Source organism: Pelodiscus sinensis, chromosome 12, assembly GCF_052426305.1.
Source record: "Pelodiscus sinensis isolate ZL-2025 chromosome 12, ASM5242630v1, whole genome shotgun sequence".
NCBI classification, from domain to species: Eukaryota; Metazoa; Chordata; order Testudines; family Trionychidae; genus Pelodiscus; species Pelodiscus sinensis.
In genome coordinates, this window is record NC_143063.1 from 6,936,360 (window position 1) to 6,958,207 (window position 21,848).

The window sequence follows — 21,848 nt, forward strand, 5'->3', positions numbered from 1 at the left end:
GCTCAGAAGGGGGGCCCAAGGGCTAGGCCCGGTTGCTGAGTGTGTGTAGGGTTGCCAGGTGTCCGGTATTTTCGCCTCCTGTCTGGTGAAAAAATTCAGAAAATACCGGACACCTGGCAACCCTACTCCCTTCTATGGGCAGGGAGCACTGGTAAGAGCCAAGCTATATGCAGAGCTCTTCTTCAGGTCTGAGAGCAGGGCTCGGCTTAGTGTTGCACCAGCAGCTCTTTAGCAAAGGTGCTTGGATGTAGGGTTGCCAGGGGTCCGGAACTGAGCCGGACAATCCGGTATTTTTGCCTCCTGTCCAGTAAAAAAATTCAGAAAATACCGGACACCTAAAATATCTGGTATTTCCTGATTCCTTCCCGCCCAGGAGGTGAAAACCCCGGGTGCTTACCAGGTTCCGCAGGGGAGATGTCTGGCTCAGCGTAGGGAGGCAAAATGGTGGGCAGCCGCTGGCAGCTTGTTAGGGCCAAAAAGCCTCAGAAGCAAAGCATTTCTTAAAGACGCCATGCCGAGTTTTTTCATAGAATCATAGGACTGGAAGGGACCTCGAGAAGTCATCGAGTTCAGCCCCCCGCCCTCAAGGCAGGACCAAGCTCCGTCTACACCATCCCTGACAGATGTCTGTCTATCTAACCTGTTCTTAAATATCTCCAGAGAGGGAGATTCCACCACCCTCAACAAATTTTGTCTCCCCCTTTGTTTTAATCTCAACAGAATTTTTCCCCCGTGTTTTTTTTTTGGGGGGGGGGAGTTGTATTTTTTGTTAAACCATCTGGCAACCCTATGTATGGAATTGTCAGCCCCCTAAGATCATTTGACACGGAATGATTTCCCCTGTGAAATACACCAGGCATCCCCAGCGACACGGGCTTACCACAAGAGGCCAAGGGATCATGTAGAGCTTCATCTGCAGCTGCAGTAGATACGTCACAAACAGAATGACTGTTACCAGCCAGAAGAAGATGGCTACAAACATCACCCAGCCGAATGCTGGAATGTTTTGGTAGGCCGTACTTGCGATGAGCGCCCACACCAGCAAGCCAAATGCCTGAGGAACAGAAAGGAAAACATGATCAATGCAAAGGAAACAAAGAAATCTTTATAAGTCTTCCTTCAGGGACATTTGCCATTGATGTCAATGAGAGCAGGGTCCAGCCCTCCCTTAATGAACTTTATCAAATGTATTGTTTTTAAGCACTTTTGGTTTCTTTTCTAGATACATGTCTCTGGAATGTCAAGCCTACACTTTCCCCAGTTTTGCTGGAGAACTTTTCCCAGACCTCAGAATATGGCTTGTTAGCTTTCTTACTTGATGGGGTGGGGATGCCTTCTCTTTAGCAAAGAGATCTTTGTCTCCCAACTGTTTGCTTAGGCATTTGAGTTAAATGGTGTGTTAACAAAAAAGAACTGAGACCGATAAGCCTGACTGTAAATCTCTTTCCCTCTTGATTAATCGGGTTTAATTGCCTGGTAGCTGTGAAGCTATAACCCTACAAGCAGTTCATAGCATTTTTCAGGAAGACTTTCAATTTCTAATGTAAAAGAAACACCAAAACCCCCAAAAAACAAAAACAAGAAACACCCTCTTTGAGTCCTTATTCAAATACAATGGTACAAACGCACAACTGTATCCCCCTTTACAGGTTGCCATTCACATCTGCCATCTCTTGTCAGTCCTTTAAGGAGGACGGCACCTCCCGTGATGTGTTTTGGGTTGATGAGACCCCAGGGAAGCTGGATGCATGGTCATTGTGTGACACGCCCCGTAATGGGCACAGCACTTTCCCAGGCCTCTTCCCTGCTTTGGTTCCTCACAATCGTTTATAGACACTGGCAGTGATTACTGCACTGCTGGGGGGTTGGCTGGGTTTTTCTAATGGAACGAGCGTCCTCCATCCGGGTAAGGCTGGCCTTGCTTTTTTCTGTCAGGGCCCTGAGATTCCGGGGGGAGAGGGGGAATTATTGATTGCTGTTACTCATCAGAATAATTACTAGTAACAATGGCTGATATTGACATAGCACTTCCTAGCCAGGGATCTCAGCCCACCCGCTCCTCACTAGGCCCAGGTAACATGCCCTATCTGCTCTTGCTTCCCTTTTCAAGCAGTCCCTCTACTCTGCCCTGGTTCTGTTTCCCCCAGTCTAACCCCCACCATCCTAGGGCCTAGAACACTGCCCCTCCCTTCATCCACCCTCTCTCCTCCAAATTCCTCCCTAAAACCAGCTGCTGCTCAGCAGTCCCATCCTGCGTTTTGGTCTTATCTGGAGGGATCCTGCCTCCTCCCTCCCATGACCTGTTGTCTTGTGTGTGGCTTGTCTGACGTGGCTTGGACACTCCTTGTGAGCAGGGTGTGTGTCCTACGCTAAAGAACTGTAAACACAGGGAGCAATGGAATGAGGAAACGGGTTAGCCAAAGGCCCTGCAGGAATAGCCTCTGAAGAGCCAGGGACTTCCTGGAAAGTCTTGCACAGTAATCGGTGGGGAGCACTACTATGAGGAAGAAAAGGCTGGAAAGACTATGGAGCCATGGGCTGTGGAAGGAAAGGGGGGGGAAGGGAGGGGTGAGTGCCCCACACTAGCCCTGCAAGACCGTAGGCCCAATCTGTTAATTATGCTGCAAACTGGGGAGCTTTAGGCCAGAGGCTGCTGGTTGGAGAGAGGTTCCTGAGCGCAAGGAGAGGCAGGGAGCCAGGGGCCTACACAGGGCTGCTGAGAAAGGAAGCTTGGGGGTTTCAGGGAGCCAGTCCCCCGCTGTTCCTGGGAGGAGAGTTTGCTGCTGGTGCCCACACAGAGAGAAAGGGACCCAGTGTGCCAGATTCAGTCCAGGGAAGGAGCTGTGCAAGCAGAGGGAGGAATCCCTGAGGGTCCCCGGACTGGAACCTGGAGGTAGGCCAGCCCCGGGGGGGCGGGATAGACCAGAGGCAGTGCAAGGGAACTGCCGGGGACTGGCCCCCCAAAGGAGAACACGGCGTGAGCGAGCTGGAGGGCTCTGTCACAGAGAAGATGCGGAGCGTCCTGGAGCGAGAGGGGAGCTGCAGCCCAGAAAGTGAGACAGAGGGCTGGCCTGCTAACGCCGGGCGGGGGCCTGCACCTTGAGAGCTAATCCTAGTGACCAGGAGCAGTGCCAGACCCCCAGACAAACCATCCTCAACACGGGCCTCCCCACAGTAAGGGAGCTGGCCAGGATCATCCCCCCAGGGCAGAGAGGGCTGAGATCTGCCTCCGTACCGGCTGAACTAGGGATCTGCCTAGGGCAATGGAAACCATGGTTGGGTATGTCAGCACTAGGCACGGCTGCCAGGCTTGGGCCACGTCACAGGCATTGCCGGCGGCACTTGCCCCAGACCTGCCTTGATGAGTAATAAGCAGGAACAGGCAATACATACGCCAACGCCCATGGTGATAAGAGAACCATGGGAAGCTGGGGGAGGGGGCAGTTTAAAGCGTGGGCCCAGGCTAAGGAGATTATCCACTGCCCTTGGCATCAGGAGACCACAGTCCTTCTCCCATCTGTGCCACTGACTGCATGATACAGACCAGTCACTTCCACTGCTCCGTGCCTCAGTTTCCCCTTCTGTCAATAGTGCTAGTAGTGCTTAGCCAGGCTGAGGTCTATGGGTGCCGAGTGCTCAGAATTAGTTTAATTTGACTGTCCGTGGGGAGAGAATTCCAAACGCCCTGTCTTCCCACCAGCTCGGCTTTTATATCTTGGGGAAGGCAGCAGCTGAGCTCAGTGACCGGTCACAGGGCAGGAGAATTTAGCTGTTTTATTTAGAGCTTTACGTACTACAGTAGCACAACACCTTGCACCATTTTGAAATGACCCTCCTGAGACATGGGTAAATACAGTCACCAAGCGACGTAAGGCAGGTAGAACACAAAGGGGCTATACCTGTCGGCCAAATATTAGTCACACTAATTACTCACTGAATAATAAAGCAAACAGAGAAGAATTGGGACAAGGGAAAAATAAAAGCTGGACAGAAGAAGTTAAGAAGGGATGAGTATAATAAACACCGCAGAGAGGAGCCCTTCATGCAGAGGCAACAGCTGTTCAATAGCTCATAACCTGGACACACCTGCTGACCAGCTGTTTCACATCTGAACCATGCTTTCACTTTCCAATGAGTTGTAATTCTGTCTGCAGCCGCCATACTTCCTGGGCTGTATTTCTGGCTCTGCCACCCACCTGGTGAGTGACCTGGGGTGAGTCATGTTGCCCCTCTGTGCCTCAGTTTCCCTTTTCACTTTTTATTAAGAGTGCAACCTCTTAGAGACAGGGACCATCTCATCTATGCCCAGCACCTTGCACTCTTATTCTTTGTACTACCACCGTGCCTAAGAGCCCTAATCAGTGACCAAGACACCATTATGTCAGGTACTGCACAAGCAGAACAAAACCGATGGATTCTCTAGGCATCCCCGCAAAACAAATACTCCCTGATCTAGCAACTTCTGTGGTCCAGCATGGACCACAGCCATTCCTGGACACAGAGCCCAGGAAGAGGATGGTCTGGCGGCAAGGCAGGAGCGCCATAATGGGCGCTGGTGACACAGCCGGGAGCCCAAAGTGTGTGTGTGGAGAGGGGAGATGGATGGGTGGCATCACAGGAAGTTCTCGCCCCAGCGGAGCTCCCTGGGATCCCGTGGCCAGGGAGCTCTAGTCTGGCCACACGCCGTGGACCTCTGGCAGCCAGGGCGCTCTGGCCCCGTTCCTGGCTGTGGAATTTCAACCATGTTCTGGCTCCAGAGGCCAGGGAACTCCAGCCCCAGTGACAGCCAGGGAGCTCTGGCCTGGGCCACAGAGCTCCAGCCCCATCCCTCCGCCCCGGCTGCAGAGCTCTGGAGCCAGCCGGCTGTGGAGCTCTGCCCTGACTGCACAGCTCTGGCCCAGGCAGCAGCAGGGCCGGGGAGAGCCCCAGGGGGCTGAGGCAGCAGTGGGGGCAGGCTGACCCCTAGCCTGGTGGCAGCACGGCCACGAGGGGAGGGACCTTTCCTGGTCTGGCAAAGCCCCTCATTTGGGGGCTGTTAGGTCCCAAGGGTCCAGGACCAGCGAGGTCCAACCCATAACAGCTCCTGCTTGCCCGTGTTTGCCAGGCTTGGGGAGCACTCGTGCATCCAGCTCAGAGTATAAACAGCTGTTGTGCGCTGACACTCTCCTGTGTTACTGGTCACTAGAGCCCTGCAGGTCTGAGCGTTCCGTCCTGCTGCTGCTAATCGAACAGTCCCCGGTGGGATGGTGAACTGTTCTGCACCACTGATGTCAATGCAACTGGGAGGAGGGTGGCCAACTTTCCAAATTTAAGGAAATTGAGTGCCCCTGCTCCACCTCCTCCCCTGAAGCCCTGCCTCTACTCCTCCCGCAAGGCCCCACCCTCTGCTCATTCCTCTTCCCCTCCCCCACTCTGCGCCCAGCCCATGGACTGCCCCACACTCCCCACCGCACAGGTACCTGTGGGGCGAGGCTCTCTCCTCCCACTGCCCCTGCTCCCCAGCATGCTCAGTGCCTGTCTCTGGTACTCGGGCCGGGCAGGGCGGGGCAGGGCAGGGCGAGGGGGAGGGCAGCCAGATGCCACTTTCTCAGGTAGCCCAGCTGCCGTACTGGGCTCTCACGCTGACCCAGAGCAAAGCAGCCGTTGGGAGAAGCGGGTGGTCCCCAGTACTCCCTGCAAGCTGTGTGCTTGGGAGAGAGAGAAGAGATTCAAACCCCACCCTGCTGGTTAGCAGATTGCCCACAGCGTGGGTTTCTATTGATGGTGCACATCTGCATATGCCTTGGTGCACATAACAAAATTGATTCTGCACACAGATGGAAAAATTAGAGAGACCATTAAGAGGTCCCATCCCTTCTGCACATGTATCCAGCACACTCAGCCTGTCACCCTGGCATCCTGGCTTAAGCAGGGAGCAGAAGGGTCACGTGACAGCCCAACTGCCCAGCCAGCCTGGCAGTTGCCTGCACAAGGGAGAGCCTGGCTGTAGGAAGTGGCGGAGACAGCAGTGGGAGGAGGACAAAGCACCTCTCCCCACCCCAGCAGGGCCATCTGGCCCTGCATGTCCCCCCTACATGTCGCCCCTGCTTCTGCAGGTGGCTGCTGGGCTTTTGGGGTCCGGTTGCTGTTTCTAATTGGTAGGGTTGCTAGATGGTTGAACCAAAAATACCGAACATGGCCCCCCTCAAAAAAAACCCACCAGGGAAAAAATTCTGTTGAGGAAAAAAAAAGCAATGAGGGGAGAAGACCAAAGTTGTTGAACAAAAAAAAAAAAAAAGGACACCAAGACTTATTAAGCAATAAATAAATAAATAAATAAATAAAACAGCATTAAGACAGCATGGCCCCTTTCAGAGTGCAGTTAGAATAGGGGTAGGACCAGGGGAGCGGTTGAGCACTAAGACCCAGGGGAGGCACTGCTACCCCTTGGTCTTTAGGCTTTTTGCCGGTGGCCATTTTGTGTTCTTGTTCAAGCCAGAACTTAGCTTCCCTGCGGAACCAGGTAAGCATGGAGTGCGGGGGCCGGGGGTGTCGGGGCCCAGGGAGGCTTGGGCCTGGGCGCTATGGTTGCCTGGTATCCGGTATTTTCACCTCCTGGATGGGGAAAAAAAATCAGAAAATACCGGACATTTTGGCTACGTCTAGACTGGCATGATTTTCCGGAAATGCTTTTAACGGAAAACTTTTCCGTTAAAAGCATTTTCGGAACAGAGTGTCTAGATTGGCACGGACGCTTTTCCTCAAAAGCACTTTTTGCAGAAAAGCGTCTGTGGCCAATCTAGACGCACTTTTCTGCAAAAAAGCCCCGATCGCCATTTTCGTGAGTGGGGCTTTTTTGCACAAAACAAATCTGTGCTGTCTACACTGGCCCTCTTGCGCAAAAGTTTTGTGCAAAAGGGACTTTTGCCCGAACGGGAGCAGCATAGTATTTCTGCAAAAGGCACTGATTTCTTACAGGAGGAAGTCAGTGCTTTTGCAGAAATTCAAGCAGCCGGTGTAGACAGCTGGCAAGTTTTTCCGGAAAAGCGGCTGATTTTCCGGAAAAACTGGCCAGTCTAGACACAGCCTTTAGGTGTCCGGTATTTTCTGATTTTTTTTTTTTTACTGGACAGGAGGCGAAAATGCTCGATTGTCCGGGTGAATACCGGACTCCTGGCAACTCTACTGATCAGACACTGCCAAGTGCCATTTTCAGCCGGATTTTCCAGTCAAAATCCAGACACCTGGGAGCCAGGTCAGTTCCTCTCACTACTTGCTGGGAGACTTGTTAGCACAGAGGAGCCCAAAGCGCAGATCTGAACTCTCCTAAACTTTAGGCTGGCTTGGGCCTGCACCCGAACTTCGCAACTCAGGCCCCGTTGTTATTACAGCGATGCTGGGTTGGCCATGCCCCAGCGTCACTGGGGAACATCTCGGGGCACCCACCAAAGCCTCAGCAATGTCTGTGTATTTGCCTCCAGAGCTCCTGTGTGCACATTGGGACTGAGCAATGCGCTGCCACCTGTTCCCAGCTGTTTCCATGGTTATCCCTGTGCCAGCGAACACTGCGCCTGCCCTGCCAGGAAACACAATCCCTCTCTGGGGACTCAGGTCCCATTGTCTCCCCTCCTCCTGGGGGCAGCCTGGGAGCACATCATCTGTGTCCTGCTCCTTTGTCCAAGTCAGCTCAGCCTCTGCCGCTTCTCGGAAGAGGAGCGAGCCCCCGGCCTTCAAGAGTGCTGCCAGAGGGGAGAAGCTGCCTGCTTACTGCTCTGCCCCCGTATTCATGCACACGTCCGTACAGGTGCACACCTATGTGTGCGTGCTCAAGTGTGCACAGCCCAGGCAGGCACACTTATTATATGTGCACAAGCATTCCCTCTCCCCACAGCGCATGGCTCAGCCGGCCTGGGAATTGTTTCTGAGAGCAGGGGACCCAAAGAGCTGAGGGTGGGGAGCAGTAAAGTTGCAGGGCCTCTCTTCTCCTTCCCCTCCTTGCAGGGGGCTCTTTGCCAGACGTGGCTAGTGGAGACCAGGACGCGCTAGCCGGGAAAAGGTACAAGCAGCTTCTCCCCCGGCCAGCAGCTAGAGGTGGGAGCGGAGCCTGATGTTTATCGCCAGAGCTGATCATGCAGATGGTGCCCCAAAGCAAAATGGTGGCTGCTCCATGCAGCTCCCTCCCAGCAGTGGCTGGCCACTGGGCGTCCAGCCTGGCCAGTGTCCCCAGACCGCTCCGTGGCAGCAAGGGAGGCCAGCCCTGCAGGACTGCCTGAAGGCTCCAGGAATGGAAGATTAACTTGCCTCCTGGAATATTTCTATCCAAAACTGGCAACCCTCAGAGCAGCACCTTCCGGCCCCTTCACTTCAACGGCTGCCTGCTGCTCACTGGCCAATGTATCGGGGCAGCCGACTCGTCTCCCCAGCCGTGATGGCAGCGGAACTGCCCGTCCATGGAGCAATGCTCCTGAGCCCCCCAGGCCAGCTGCGACCTCAGCAACAAAACCCCAGCGTGTACATTGCCATACCCCCGTCTGGTACCCTGGATGCTCAGGAGCAGCATGAGCCCCGTCCGCTAGCCAGTTACCAGAGACCAAACACACGTGGGAGCCGTCTGGTCCAGAGCGGCCCTGGACCCCAACCACAGCTCAGCTGGGAGGTGTTTATAGTCCACGCTCGTTGAGGGATCAAACTCCTGGGGAATTTCTTCTGTTGATTTAATTCTCCCCTGCACCCAGGACCTCCAGGCACAATCTCCCATTGCCCACAACCCTTTGGCCCACGCCACGGTTAGGTGGTTGTTTTTCCCCGGTCAGAAAAGAGCAGATTGGCTCCTCTTCCTGCTGCCCATTCTTACACCCAAGCATCCGACTTTGCTAGAGGCTTTGGACCCACTTATGCAACTGGGTTACGTGCAGTGTTGGTGCCGCCATGCCAGCTGAAGGCAGGAGAGCGACGCGATGGGTGAGCTGAGCGCTTTTCCACCACCAGAAACTGGTCCATTGTAAGACGTGACCTCCCCCACCTTGCGTCTGTCTTTTGGCTGACATTAAAAGCCCTGGGTTGCCGAGCAATTCCCCTACCCCATGCGGTGAGTGATGATTTAACACAAGCTCTGCGCAGGGCAGTGCGAGCAAACTCCTGATAAAGCAGCTGCCTAGGCCACGCAACACTAACTGGAGCTTTCACTGCAGTGACGAGACGCTCCACTAGGCCTGTGCTACCTCCAGATGCGCCGGGCAATTTCAGCGCTGTCAGAAGAAGTTCTTTCTTGAGCCCTGTTAAAGTCCTGGTCTTCACAACATCCTTTGGCAACCTCATTCTGGAAACAGGCCTGAGCAGCAAAGTTTGGACCATTTTGAGGCACTTGGTAGAGAGGTAAGTGATCAGGAATAGTCAGCATGGATTCACCAAGGGCAAGTTGTGCCTGACCAACCTGATTAGCTTCTATGATGAGGTAACTGGCTCTGTGGACGTGGGAAAGTCAGTGGATGTGATATACCTTTAGCAAAGCTTTTGATATGATCTCCCACATAATTCTTGCCAGCAAGTTAAGGATTGGATACATGGACTGTAAGGTGGATAGAAAGCTGGCTAGACTGTCAGGCCCAACGGGTTGTGATCAAATGCTCGATATCTGGTTGGTGGTCGGTTTCAAGCAGGGTGCCCCAAAGATTGGTTCTGGGGCTGGTTTTGTTCAACATCTTTATTAATCACCTGGATGAGGGGATGGATTGCACCCCTCAACAAGGACAAGTGCAGAGTCCTGCACTTGGGACGGAAGAATCCCAAGCATAGTTACAAGCTGAGGACCAACCAGCTAAGTAGTAGTTCTGCAGAAAAGGACCTGGGGGTTACAGTGGATGAGAAGCTGGATAGGAGTCAACAGTGTGCCCTTGTAGCCAAGAAGGCTAATGGCGTATTAGGTTGCATTAAGAGGAGCATTGCCAGCAGATCCAGAGATGTCATTATTCCCCTTTTTTCGGCATTGGTGAGGCCACATCTGGAATATTGTGTCCAGTTCTGGGCCCCCCACTACAAAAAGGATGCGGACGCATTGGAGAGGGTCCAGCGGAGGGCAACCAAAATGATTAGGGGGCTGGAGCATATGACCTATGAGGAGAGGCTGAGGGAGTTGGGTCTGTTTAGTGTGGAGAAGCGAAGAGTGAGGGGGGATTTGATAGCAGCCTTCAACTTCCTGAAGGGAGGTTCCAAAGAGGATGGAGAGAGGCTGTTCTTAGTAGTGACAGATGGTAGAACAAGGAGCAATGGTCTCAAGTTATGGTGGGAGAGGTCCAGGTTGGATATTAGGAAAAACTATTTCACTAGGAGGGTGGTGAAGCACTGGAATGGGTTACCTAGAGAAGTAGTGGAGTCTCCATCCCTAGAGGTGTTTAAGTCCCGGCTTGACAAAGCTCTGGCCGGGTTGATTTAGATGGGATTGGTCCTGCCAAGAGCGGGGGGCTGGACTTGATGACCTTCTGATGTCTCATCCAGTTCTATGATTCTATGATAAGGGGATGGTTTGAGAACATGATCTTGGTAACTAATTGACCATTCATTATCAGTGGGAAATAGGTCAATGTAGGGACGATAGGAGTTACTATAGAGAACTTTCTGGGTGTCTGGCTGGTGAGTCTTTCCCACATGCTCAGGGTTCAGCTGATTGCCATATTTGGGGTCGGGAAGGAATTTTCCTCCAGGGTAGATTGGCAGAGGCCCTGGAGGTTTTTCGCCTTCCTCTGTAGCATGGGGCACAGATCACAGCTGGAGGAGTCTCTGCATCTTGGGGCCTTCAAAGTATTTGAAGGCTTCAATATCTGTGACATAGGTGAGAGGATTATTCTGGGAGGGGTGGGTGAGATTCTGTGGCCTGCACTGTGCAGGGGGTCAGACTAGATGATCATAATGGTCCCTTCTGACCTTAAAGTCTATGAGTCTATGAGTCTCTAAGCTAGGGGGAGAGGTAGATACATTGGAGGGCAGGGATAGTGTCTACAGTGACCTAGACAGATTAGAGGATTGGGCCAAAAGAAATCTGATGAGGTTCACCAAGGACAAGAGCAGAGTCCTGCACTTGGGACGGAAGAATCCCAAGCATTGTTACAGGCTGTGGACCAATTGGCTAAGTAGTAGTTCTGCAGAAAAGGACCTGGGGGTTACAGTGGATGAGAAGCTGGATATGAGTCAACAGGGCGCCCTTGTAGCCAAGAAGGCTAATGGCATATTAGGTTGCATTAGGAGGGGCATTTCCAGTGGATCTAGAGAAGTGATTATTCCCCTTCATTCGGAACTGGTGAGGCCACATCTGGAGTACTGTGTCCAGTTCTGGGCTCCCCCCACTATCGAAAAGATGTGGATACAGTGAAGAGTGTCCAGCAGAGGGCAACAAAAATGATTAGGCAGCTGGAGCACATGACCTACGAGGAGAGGCTGAGGGATTTGGGCTGCAAAAGTGAAGAGTGAGGTGGGATTTGATAGCAGCCTTCAGCTTCCTGAAGGGAGCTTCCGAGACGATGTAGAGAGGCTGTTCTCAATAGCAACAGATGGCAGAACAAGGAGCAATGGTCTCAAGTTGCAGTGGGGGAGGTCTCAGTTGGATATTAGGAAAAACTATTTCCCTCGGAGGGTGGTGAAGCACTGGAATTGGTTACCTAGGGAAGTAGTGGAGTCACCATCCCTAGAGGTTTTTAAGTCCCAGCTTGACAAAGCCCTGGCTGGGTTGATTTATTTGGGATTGGTCCTGCTTGGGGCAGGGGGCTGGACTCAATGACTGCTGAGGCCTCTGCCAGCCCTAGGATTCTATGACCAGAGCATTCCCAAAGTTCGAGCACAATTGGATCCTGGGTTTTGGATCAGCCCATATTAGAGGCTGCAGAGCACAAATTCACATGGGAATGTCCCTATAGGGCCCAGGGTCCTGACTGAGACTCGGCTCTGGTTGTGAGATAAATGGGCATGAGGGATGACTATGAATCCATTAAGCCTCCATTGTCATAGAGCAGAATGATCCTCTGAAAGCAGCTGGCTGTGGCCCTGATTTACCCCCATGGACTCTTGGTAAGTCTTCATTGCTCATTGTTGAGAAAGTACCGCTATGACACACAAGTCATTGTCTTTCTAGAGAACAAAGGGCCTAGTTCCAAGAGTCTCTGCTCCTGCCTCAGTCTGGACAATGCCTCCTTTTTCCCAGCACTTGTGATTGCAAATACGCATTAGAAACAACTGTTAACAAGGCGCTCAGAGAGCAGAAGACAGTACAGAACAGTGGCCTTGCTGCATGTTAGCGCCACCTCTAACCTACCTTCTTCACAGCAGCTCAGCACCATGACCCCCCCTCCCCCCCATGGCTGCTACCTTTTAAGCATTGGCCACTGGGACCAAGCTGCAACGCCAGGTTGTCACACTTGTGTTGCAGCATCTTGGCACAGTGCCAATGTGATGTCACTGTAGAATGATGTTTCCTGGGCCCCAAAAATGGTTTGGGGACCTGATACTCTAAAACATGTGGGAGGAAATGGCATGGAAAAACCAGGGCATGAAGCAAGTGCCTGATGTGACAGAAGAGCACCAGGATGGGGCATGCTTACTGGCTGTTTGCATGCACGGTTTCTGTTTGCACACACAAAGCAGACATGCAGTTGCACGCACACTTTTGCATGCACAGTTCTCTGGACATATGTTAGAAAATCGGGCCGTTTATGCTTCTGGAAACCTAGATTTAAATCATCCCCCATGTATACTGGACTGCTGCCACATGGCGATGTGCTCCCTGCTATTGTTTGAACAGCACCAGCATTTCATCGCAATCTCAAAACTCAGTTCCAATTTACCTCAGCAGCATGGGGTGGGATAAGTGGTGTGATAGGAGATTGACAGGGAAACCCAAGAGAGGTGGGCAAACCTAATCCCCTAAGGCAGCACTGAAGCAATGCCCTGGCTGGTGTGAAGGGCTCTATGCTACTGAAGACTGGGTCTTGTGAATGAGATAAGGCCTGAGTTCTCTAACCACCTGTGCTGATTAAAAGACCACATGGCTTTTTTATTATTATTATAATGGGGCTACTGGGAATGACAACAGAAACACTCTGATATGATTAAAGACCTAGCCAACTTCCAGTTTACCTAATTTCTTTTTGCCCATTTAAAATTCCCCCTCTCATATCAATTGAATAATTGCTGCTTCTTTATTTCCTATGCTAAACTACTGTGTAGAATTACTGAACACTACTACACATTAGGAATGTGAATGGTTAACCCGTAAGGATTACCCAGTTAGGTGATGCTCACTGGTTATAGTTAACTCGTGGGCCAGTGAAACTCCTTGCCTGTAGCAGGTCCAGCCCAGCCACAGCAGCCCCCATTGAATTGGTTAACTGATTAAATTTAATATTTAACCAGTTAACTGATTAACCAAGATTTTACATCCCTAGTGCACGTCTGCCACATTCCAGCCCAGAGGTGGCTGCATTTTGTTGGTGAGTAAATAGTTCCTATATGGGACCTGCAAAGCACTTTGTAATCCTTCTGTCTGAAAAGATCCTGAGAAATCAAGGCAGCTCCAGTTCCCTCTGTATTCCAGACCCCTTCTCAGTCTGGTTTCATTGGATCTACGCCTGAACGAGATTTTGGTGTCATTGTGGATAGTTCCCTGAAAACATCCACTCACTGTGCAGCGACAGTCAAAAGAAGCCTAACAATGTTGGGAATCATTAGGGGAAGGATAGATAGATAGACAGAAAATATCATATTGCCTCTATAGAAATCCATGGTACACCCACAATCTGAATACTCTGTGCAGATTTGGGCACCCCACCTCAAAACAGCTACATTCAAATTGGAAAAGGATCAGAAAAAGGCAGTAAAAATTCTAATTGGAATTCTGTATGAAACGTGATTTAAAAGACTGACACCTTTCAGCTTGGAAAAGAAACAACTAAGGGGGGATTTGATGGAGGTTTATACAATCACGACTGGTGCAGTGAAAGTAAATAAGGGTATGTCTACACTACCCTCCTATTTCGAACTAGGAGGGTAATGTAGGCATACCGCAATTACAAATGAAGCCCGGGATTTGAATTGCCCGGGCTTCATTTTCATAAACCAGGCGCCGCCATTTTTAAATCCCGGCTGGTTCGAACCCCGTGCCGCGCGGCTACACGCGGCACAAACTAGGTAGTTCGAACTAGGCTTCCTAGTTCGAACTACCGTTACTCCTCATGGAACTCCTCGGGGTTTGAACCAGCCGGGATTTAAAAATGGCGGCGCCCGGCTTATGCAAATGAAGCCCGGGAAATTCAAATCCCGGGCTTCATTTGCAATTGCGGTATGCCTACATTACCCCGCTAGTTTGAAATAGCGGGGTAGTGTAGACATACCCTAAGGAAGTGCTATTTATTCCTTCTCTTAACAGAAACAATAGGGCTCACCAAATGAAATTAATAGGCAGGTTTAAAAAAACCAAAGGAAGTAATTCTTCATATAACATACGGTCAACCTGTGGAACTCCTTTCCAGAGGATTTTGTGAAGATCTAGACTATAAGAGGGTTCAAAAAAGAACTAGATCAATCCACAGATGTTAAGTCCATCAATGGCTATTATGGGCAGGGATGGTGTCTCTAGCCTCTGTTTGCCAGGAGCGTGGAATGAACAACAGGGGGTGGATCACTTAATGATTCTGTTCTCTTCAATCCTTCTGGGGCACCTGCCATTGCCTGCTGCTGGAAGACGAGATGCTGGTTCAGAAGGACAGGGGGCTTACAAATGAATTTTGTCAGCAGGGTGTGGGCGGTGCTCCAGCGGAAAGAGACCATTTCATTAACTCCACAACTGTAGCTGTTTCCCCACAGTGGGAGAGGGTGAGAGCAAGGTGGTTGCAGCTTAGTCCACTCAGGATGGAAGTGATGCTGAGTAGCAGGAGCAAGCACTGCAGGGGAAGTGGGAGGGCTGGACCCGGGTCTGCTCTTGGAAGTCTATTGCCTTCCTTTCCCCCACACAGCCTAAAGCACTTAGTCCCTCGCTGCTTGGACATCCACTCCTCGGCAGGGTCTGGCCACCCCCTCTAATTGGTTTTGCCTGTCGAAGAACATTCAGAAGTTGCTGTTGAATGTGGCGATTTCATCCCTAGGTGCATATTTCATTACACTTCGGTGGCAGCATATTATACGCTGGCTGCCCATTCACTCCTGTATGCCGTTCAAGTTGCTGGTTTTGACCTTCCAAGCCCTGAATGGCTTAAGGGCCAGCTTAGTAAAATAAAAATCAGCAGCACCTGCTAGTGCCAGGGAACTGGGAAGTAACTAACCAAGTTCTATTTGGAGCTGGGGCATGTATGATGGAATAGACCCTGTGTAGATGGAGCAAGTAATAAGACAATAGTCACATGGCCAAGGAACCATTTTAATGGATGGTTTTTATCCCTACAGTTCCCCCTGGCATTTAAAGAGCTCTAGGCTAACAGATGCTAGGAAATGGAACCAATTCACATAACAGAGTGGGTGCAAAGCCTGTGGGGAAGGGGCACTGGCAGAGGTACTGGAATGAACGGGGGAGTGATATGACCTTTCCTGCCTTGAGGGCGGGGGGCTGGACTCGATGACCTCTTGAGGTCCCTTCCAGTCCTGTGATTCTATGATTCTATGATCTCTAACCACTACAGCCCTCTTTCAAATTAAGAGACACTCACACTTCCTCACACACGGATCTTCCAGAGGTGGCTCTTGATTTGATTCCACATCAGATTGTCTAGGCGGGTGTGGGTTCCCCAACTGGCATGAAGAAATTCCAGGGGAGGCGTGAAACAACTGAGCCTCCCCCCCCATCAAGTTTTTTTGCTGCCTTGTTCAGTTCCTTCCCCCCCCCTTTTTTTTTTTGCTCAAGAAGTTTTGCTGCTATTTGGGGGGAGAGGGAATGAGGGTTTTTCAAAAATCAAAAACGGGGGCGTGATGCCAAAAAGTTTGGGAACCACTGGTCTAGGGACTGAGTGTAATTTAGTACCCGTTGGAGGGAGTTTCTTATGCCAACAAGAGTGATCTTCATTGGGTGTTATCAGCATGACATTTCTGTAACACTTTCTTTTATTCCTCATGAGACACTTTTCTTTGGGCTGCTTATCTTTCAGGACAAAATGTACTTGTCATTTGGTTGATATATGGAGCAAACACAATCTTTTGTCTTGTCATATGATGAGACTCTACTTTTTATTAGGGGTCTTTCTTGTTTTGTCTCTAATTTGGTCGCAGTGGCTGGTTCATTATAAAGAGTCCAGTGTCTATTTTGCAGGGGAAGCCAACCAGAGCAATTCTTTTTTCCTCCAGCTTCCACCACATTCCAGCTATAGCTCTTTGCAGGAAAAGACTCCGAACACTGAAATGTGCTTTAAACATGAGACAGCAGCCAGTCTGCTTGGAAGTGCTGTGACCCTTTCTTCTATGCCAAACGGCAATGGTACTTGTCCCCTGCTCTGCAATAGACCACTGTAGTTCATTTTGACTATGCTAGTGACATAACCAGTGTTTCTCAACCATTTTTTATAAAGTACCCCCTTTTAAAAAAAGTATAAGTACCCCCAGTACCTACAATTTTCAAACACACATTTTTTTTCTACCATTGCAACACATTTGTTTAAACAACTTAATCGTAGCCAGGTGGGCGATGAAATTTGTGGGTGTAAAAAGTACAAAAATAATAAAGCACTGTAAAACTTAAAACAAAAATTCAGGTTTCTCCAAATTTCAGTTGTTGACGTACCCCACCCCCCCAGTCTTCTCTCAAGTACCCCAAGGATACTTGTACCACTGGACGAAACAACCTTTCCTGCCTTCCAATCGGAATGCAAAGCGGAGGTGGTGCATGACAATAGCAGAGTTTGTAGCAGAGTGGATCATCCTGTAACACAATGAAAAATGCTGGGGCCAAGTTTTTCTCTGTTACTGTGTTGCAACTCTGGCCTGGAGCTTGGAATCCTGGTTTTGTTTCCTCTGGCCCTGGTGCAAATCAGCAGTAATTTGCTGGAGTCAGAGGAGTCGCACTAGTGTAAAAGAAGCACCGATTTAGACCAAAATCAGGCCTGCAGTTTTTCTGTGGCATTCAAACATTGCCACTTTGATTTTACTCCAGTGAAACACCACTGAGGTCACAGGACTTACTCCTGATTCACACTGTGAGCTGAGAATCAAGCCATTAAGACTTGTGTAGACTTTTCTCCCACAATTACATGTCCAAGCATAATTTTTGTCAAGCTTTTAAAAATATCATTATTATATTGCTCTCTCATTAGCTATTTTTTAAACCAATAATGCCAAGCCTGGTTAAAGCCCTCACAACTGTACTTCTTGGAGGCCAGTACTGTGGAATAGCCCAGTATTTTAAGGCTCAGGGCTTCCCTGAACACCTGGCTTTGATCCTTTCCCTAATGCGATCACGGAGCCCTGTAAGATTCCCCAGTACACAGAAGTGCTCAGAATTTGTGGCATCGGGGTTGCCCCTTTGTCTGAAAGGAGCGCGCTGGCCGAAAGGGCAAATGTTTCGAGTATCAGGGATTCTGGCGGAGGGACGGACAGACAAAAGGGGAATCTGGGTAAAGGGAAATGCCGGGAGGGGGAACCCCCCGGGGCCATAAGTCTGCAGCCCGCGGCGAGGGGCCTGTCCGCGAGTGGGGGGCTCCGCTCCAGCGGGGCACAGCGGCTCCCTGGACCCCCCCCCCCCGGAAATCAGGGCTGCTGGCCACGGGAGACGCACGATCCTTCCCGATCGAACAGGTGTGGAAGGGGGCAGGGAGGCTCCGGGCGCGAGCCCCAGCCACAGGGGACGGGGCTGCTTACAGCCCGGCCGCGCTGGAGGGGGCCCCGGGGCGCTAGGCGGGGTTGGCCCAAGCTCCAGGGGCTGAGCCCTGCACCCGGGCTCGCTCGCCGGGGGGTCGGGGCAGCCCGAGCCGCTCCGGGTCTCCCCTCGCTCGCTGCCCGGCCCGCGCGCACTCACCAGCTCCGCGGCCATCAGCAGCCCGAGGAAGGAGCGCAGGAAGCGCGGGTCCAGGGCCAGGGAGCCCAGGCCGGGGATGGAGGCGCTGCCGCGGCCGGACGCCCCCGCCGCGGTGCTGGTCTGGGTGCTGACTTTGGCTGGGAACTCGGACATGGTGCCGGGGCCGGGGGAGGCGAGCGGGACAGCCGGGTCCTCAGGGGCGCTGGGAGCCGCCGGCTCAGGCTCTCTCCATGGTGCCGGCGAGGCAGGGCGCACGGTGCGCCGCGGAGCGCTGCGCGGCGGGGAGGGACCGGGCCGCTTCCAGGGACAGGAGCCAAGCGGCCGCCGCGCCGCCGGCCAAAGCGCCCGGAGTTCAAGGCAATGAGCCCGGGAGCCGCTTCACCCCTGGGCGCCCGCCGGGCCAAGCAGCGCGGGCCCGATCCGGGGCAGGGCGGCCTCTCCGGAGGAAGGGCGGGCTGGGTTTGCGTTGGAAAGAAGGCAATAGGTGAGCCAGCTAGCCAGCCGAATCCGCCTAGTTACACAGTAACCTGCCGTGTCTGCCTGCCGGTCTGTCCAGCCGCCTCTGCCGCTGCGCTCCTGCCCGTGTCATTCCAGTCCTGGCCTGGGCGCTGGCTGTCCGTGTCACGAGTTCCTGTTCTGCCTGCAGGACCTGACAGCAGAGTCCCTCTCCCTTTCCAGCCTGCGGGACCCTTTCCGGAGGCGGACTTGCCCGGCCTACCCCACGATCCGTACAAAATCAGACATCCAAACGTGCCAGGCACCCTATTACTGAAATGGCTGTTGCGTCCGCCTGGTTACCAAATAAATCCGCTGGAATATAAATATGCCCTTTCCTACCAGTGTATAGTATCTAGACTCCTCTGAACAAGTATATAGACTCCTCTGAACAAGTCATTGTACTAACTTTTAATTTGCACTGGTTGCTGTAAAATAGGCAAATGTTTAGATGGGTTGCTGTACCCCTCGAAAATTTCTGCATGCTCTTTACACATGCTCCTGACTGAGACTCACTGGAGGAGGATAAAGGGTCATGAGAAAGCAGGAATCCATATTAAAGCCCAGAGCTGTGGACACTGAGGTGGCTGGGAATTTTGTCATTGACTTCAATGGGCACAGGATCAGGGCCCTAAATACTTGACACTTCGGTGTAGTCAACCTGTGGAACTCCTTGCCAGAGGAGGCTGTGAAGGCTAGGACTATAACAGAGTTTAAAGAGAAGCTAGATAATTTCATGGAGGTTAGGTCCATAAAAGGCTATTAGCCAGGGGATAAAATGGTGTCCTTGGCCTCTGTTTGCCAGTGTTAAGTTGGTTTAAGCAAGATCAGAATGAGGACTGTTTTACAAAGCCCACTAGCACCATGTGGTAGGGTGCAATAGAACCGCATGCTGCAAGTGAGAGAGACAGTTCCAACCAGAGAGAAAAAATCATTTTGTTTCTGCTCCAAGACATGGGAATATTTAAACACCTCATTCTGCACTGTTTCTTGGAAGCACTGGAAAGTCAAAGCATGTACATTGCAAACTGCTCTCAAAAGACTTCATGCTACTTCCCTGAAAGTCATTGGCAAAATTCCCAGGGGCCTGCCTTCCTATTACCAGGACTGCAGAAAAGTGAGAAAAGGTTTGTTCCAAATGAGCAGTTTTCTGGTGTCAGCAAACACGGTCAGTGGCAACCCTGAAGAGTCAGGCAAAAGTACAGAGCACATGGTGTTCAGAAAGTTAGTTAGCTACACAGTGTGCAATGTGTGCTGCAAAGTATAACAACCGACCAATTGCCAGTCGGTTTGTCTCCCATTGAAATCATCACGCCTGATGCTCAGCTGTCTCTGTCTCTAACGCACACTACCCTTACATCTGCATAAGGTACATCACCACGTGTTAGATCTTCCGTGATACAGACCGTGCAGCAGGCAGTGTCTTTGGGGCCTGTGTGCTACAGCCTCACAACAGAAAGGTCAGGGGACTGGGGTTATCACTGTTCACAGTATCCTTCTGCCCTTCCAGGCACCCTAAGGCCTTACAGCCCATTTAACCACTGTGGCCATCAGGTGTTCTAGACACTCAAAGTGTCATTACTGTCTATTCCTAGTACTGAGCACCAAATCAAGCTCCCTTTACACAACCTGTACACAATCAAGGCATCTACTGACTCCCAAGGGAGGGTTGTTTGAGTAAGAACTGAATCACGGCAGCTGGGTTTGGTCCATTGTTATCGCCAGGCCTTTAGATTCCATGGGTCAGGCCTCAGAAGGACACGCCTGCATTTCTACCTTGGGCTTCCAGCTTGTTAGCCTCACCCTGGAGAGACAGCTCCCAAAGTCCTTACTCAGACAGAACTCCTGCTGAAGTTATGACACACAGTAAATATATCATTAGCGAAGAGGGTTCCAACCTCTCCTTCCCCTCCCCTCCGGACACAGTTCTTAGATTTGGCAGCCCTGAAGCCAACTGCTCAGAAACCAGGCATTTAGAGAAAACAAAGCGCTGCTGCTCTGACCTTGCGGGCCAAGGTGCGGCGTGTACACAAAGGCATCATTTTCATCCTGCTTCCTGGTGGCTCTGTTGTTTCTCTTGCTGATGAGCTCCCAGGAGGCAGAGATGATGGATTCCTCTGCCTTTCTGCCCCCTGGGGTTTTCCAATTACTTGCTCTCTGTCCTTGGCCTAATCAAGGCGCTGGGTCTGATTCCTCTCTCACCTTGCTTTCTCACCAGTGGCATTGCTGCTCCTTTACACCAAGGGACAGCACATTTGGGTCCAGCCTCTTTCAGTGGCCACATTTAGGAACCTGATGGGGTAAATCTAATGTGGCAAAGGCAGGCCTGCTTGCATGGGAGCTGTTTGTAAATCAGGAATAACTCCACAGAAATCACTGATGGACAGGAGCAAGTGAGCTCAGAGCAAGTATTTCCCTACATGCCCCCTATGGGGGTGTATGCCCCCCCTGAATTTCCCCAACCCCTCCCCAGTTTTGCAAAATAGTTACATGCCAATTAAGTGATTGGAAATTTGAATTGAAATTGAAACATTAATACACACTTTAAAAGCATATACAGTGTATGATAAGATATGTGTATCTGAAAAAGTATAATAGATTTGAAAAGTATGAACATAGAGTAGCTTCCTTATACAGCTGTTCTTTTTTATGACAATGTCAGTGCATTCATTGTGGTGATGTTGGCCAACCTAATAATTTCAAATTATGATTTGTAAGCAAAGTACAAATGAGCTCTCCCTGACAGCTAGTGATGAGCTGGGGGGAAAGGCTTCAGGACCAGACTGTATTTACATTCACACCTAATCTACAGCAAACAGAGCTGTGTTGCCCAAGTGATAGATTTTGGCTGGGGTTGGATTACAAATTGCTTGAATGCTGGAGGAGGGGTGGGGAGGGGAATGAAATGTTGTTCTTATTGTATGAGGAAAGGGCAGTAGAACTATACTTACGGCTACATCTAGACTGGCATGATTTTCCGCAAATGCTTTTAACGGAAAAGTTTTTCCATTAAAAGCATTTTCGGAAAAGAGCGTCTAGATTGGCACGGACGCTTTTCCGCAAAAGCACTTTTTGCAGAAAAGCGTCCATGCCAATCTAGATGCGCGTTTGCACAAAAAAGCCCCGATCGCCATTTTCGCCATCGGGGCTTTTTTGCACAAAACAAATCTGAGCTGTCTACACTGGCCCTTTTGCACAAAAGGACTTTTGTCAGAATGGGAGCAGCATGGTATTTCTGCAAGAAGCACTGATTTCAGACAGTAGGAAGTCAGTGTTCTTGCGGAAATTCAAGCGGCCCTTGTAGACAGTTGGGAAGTTTTTGCGGAAAAACTGGCCAGTCTAGACACAGCCAACCTGTACTGACTGAGGGCATCAAGAGCGAGGGTGGGGACAGGTG

General features: G+C 51.1%; 1 protein-coding gene across 2 annotated transcripts in view; it reads right to left on the reverse strand.

Annotated features, from left to right (window-relative positions):
* PLLP (plasmolipin) overlaps positions 1 to 21,848 on the reverse strand; it is a 35,356-nt gene that overhangs the window by 7,943 nt on the left and 5,565 nt on the right. The window contains exons 1-2 of one of the 2 annotated variants that reach the window (XM_075940380.2): positions 17,957 to 18,591; positions 881 to 1,054 (exon numbers count right to left, since the gene is read on the reverse strand). In XM_075940380.2, coding sequence (XP_075796495.2) covers positions 881 to 1,054; positions 17,957 to 18,109 — 327 coding nt within the window. In that variant the 5' untranslated portion in view covers positions 18,110 to 18,591. Of the gene's footprint in view, positions 1 to 880; positions 1,055 to 17,956; positions 18,592 to 21,848 lie in introns of those variants that run through there. The other variant, XM_025186386.3, reaches the window with a different exon arrangement.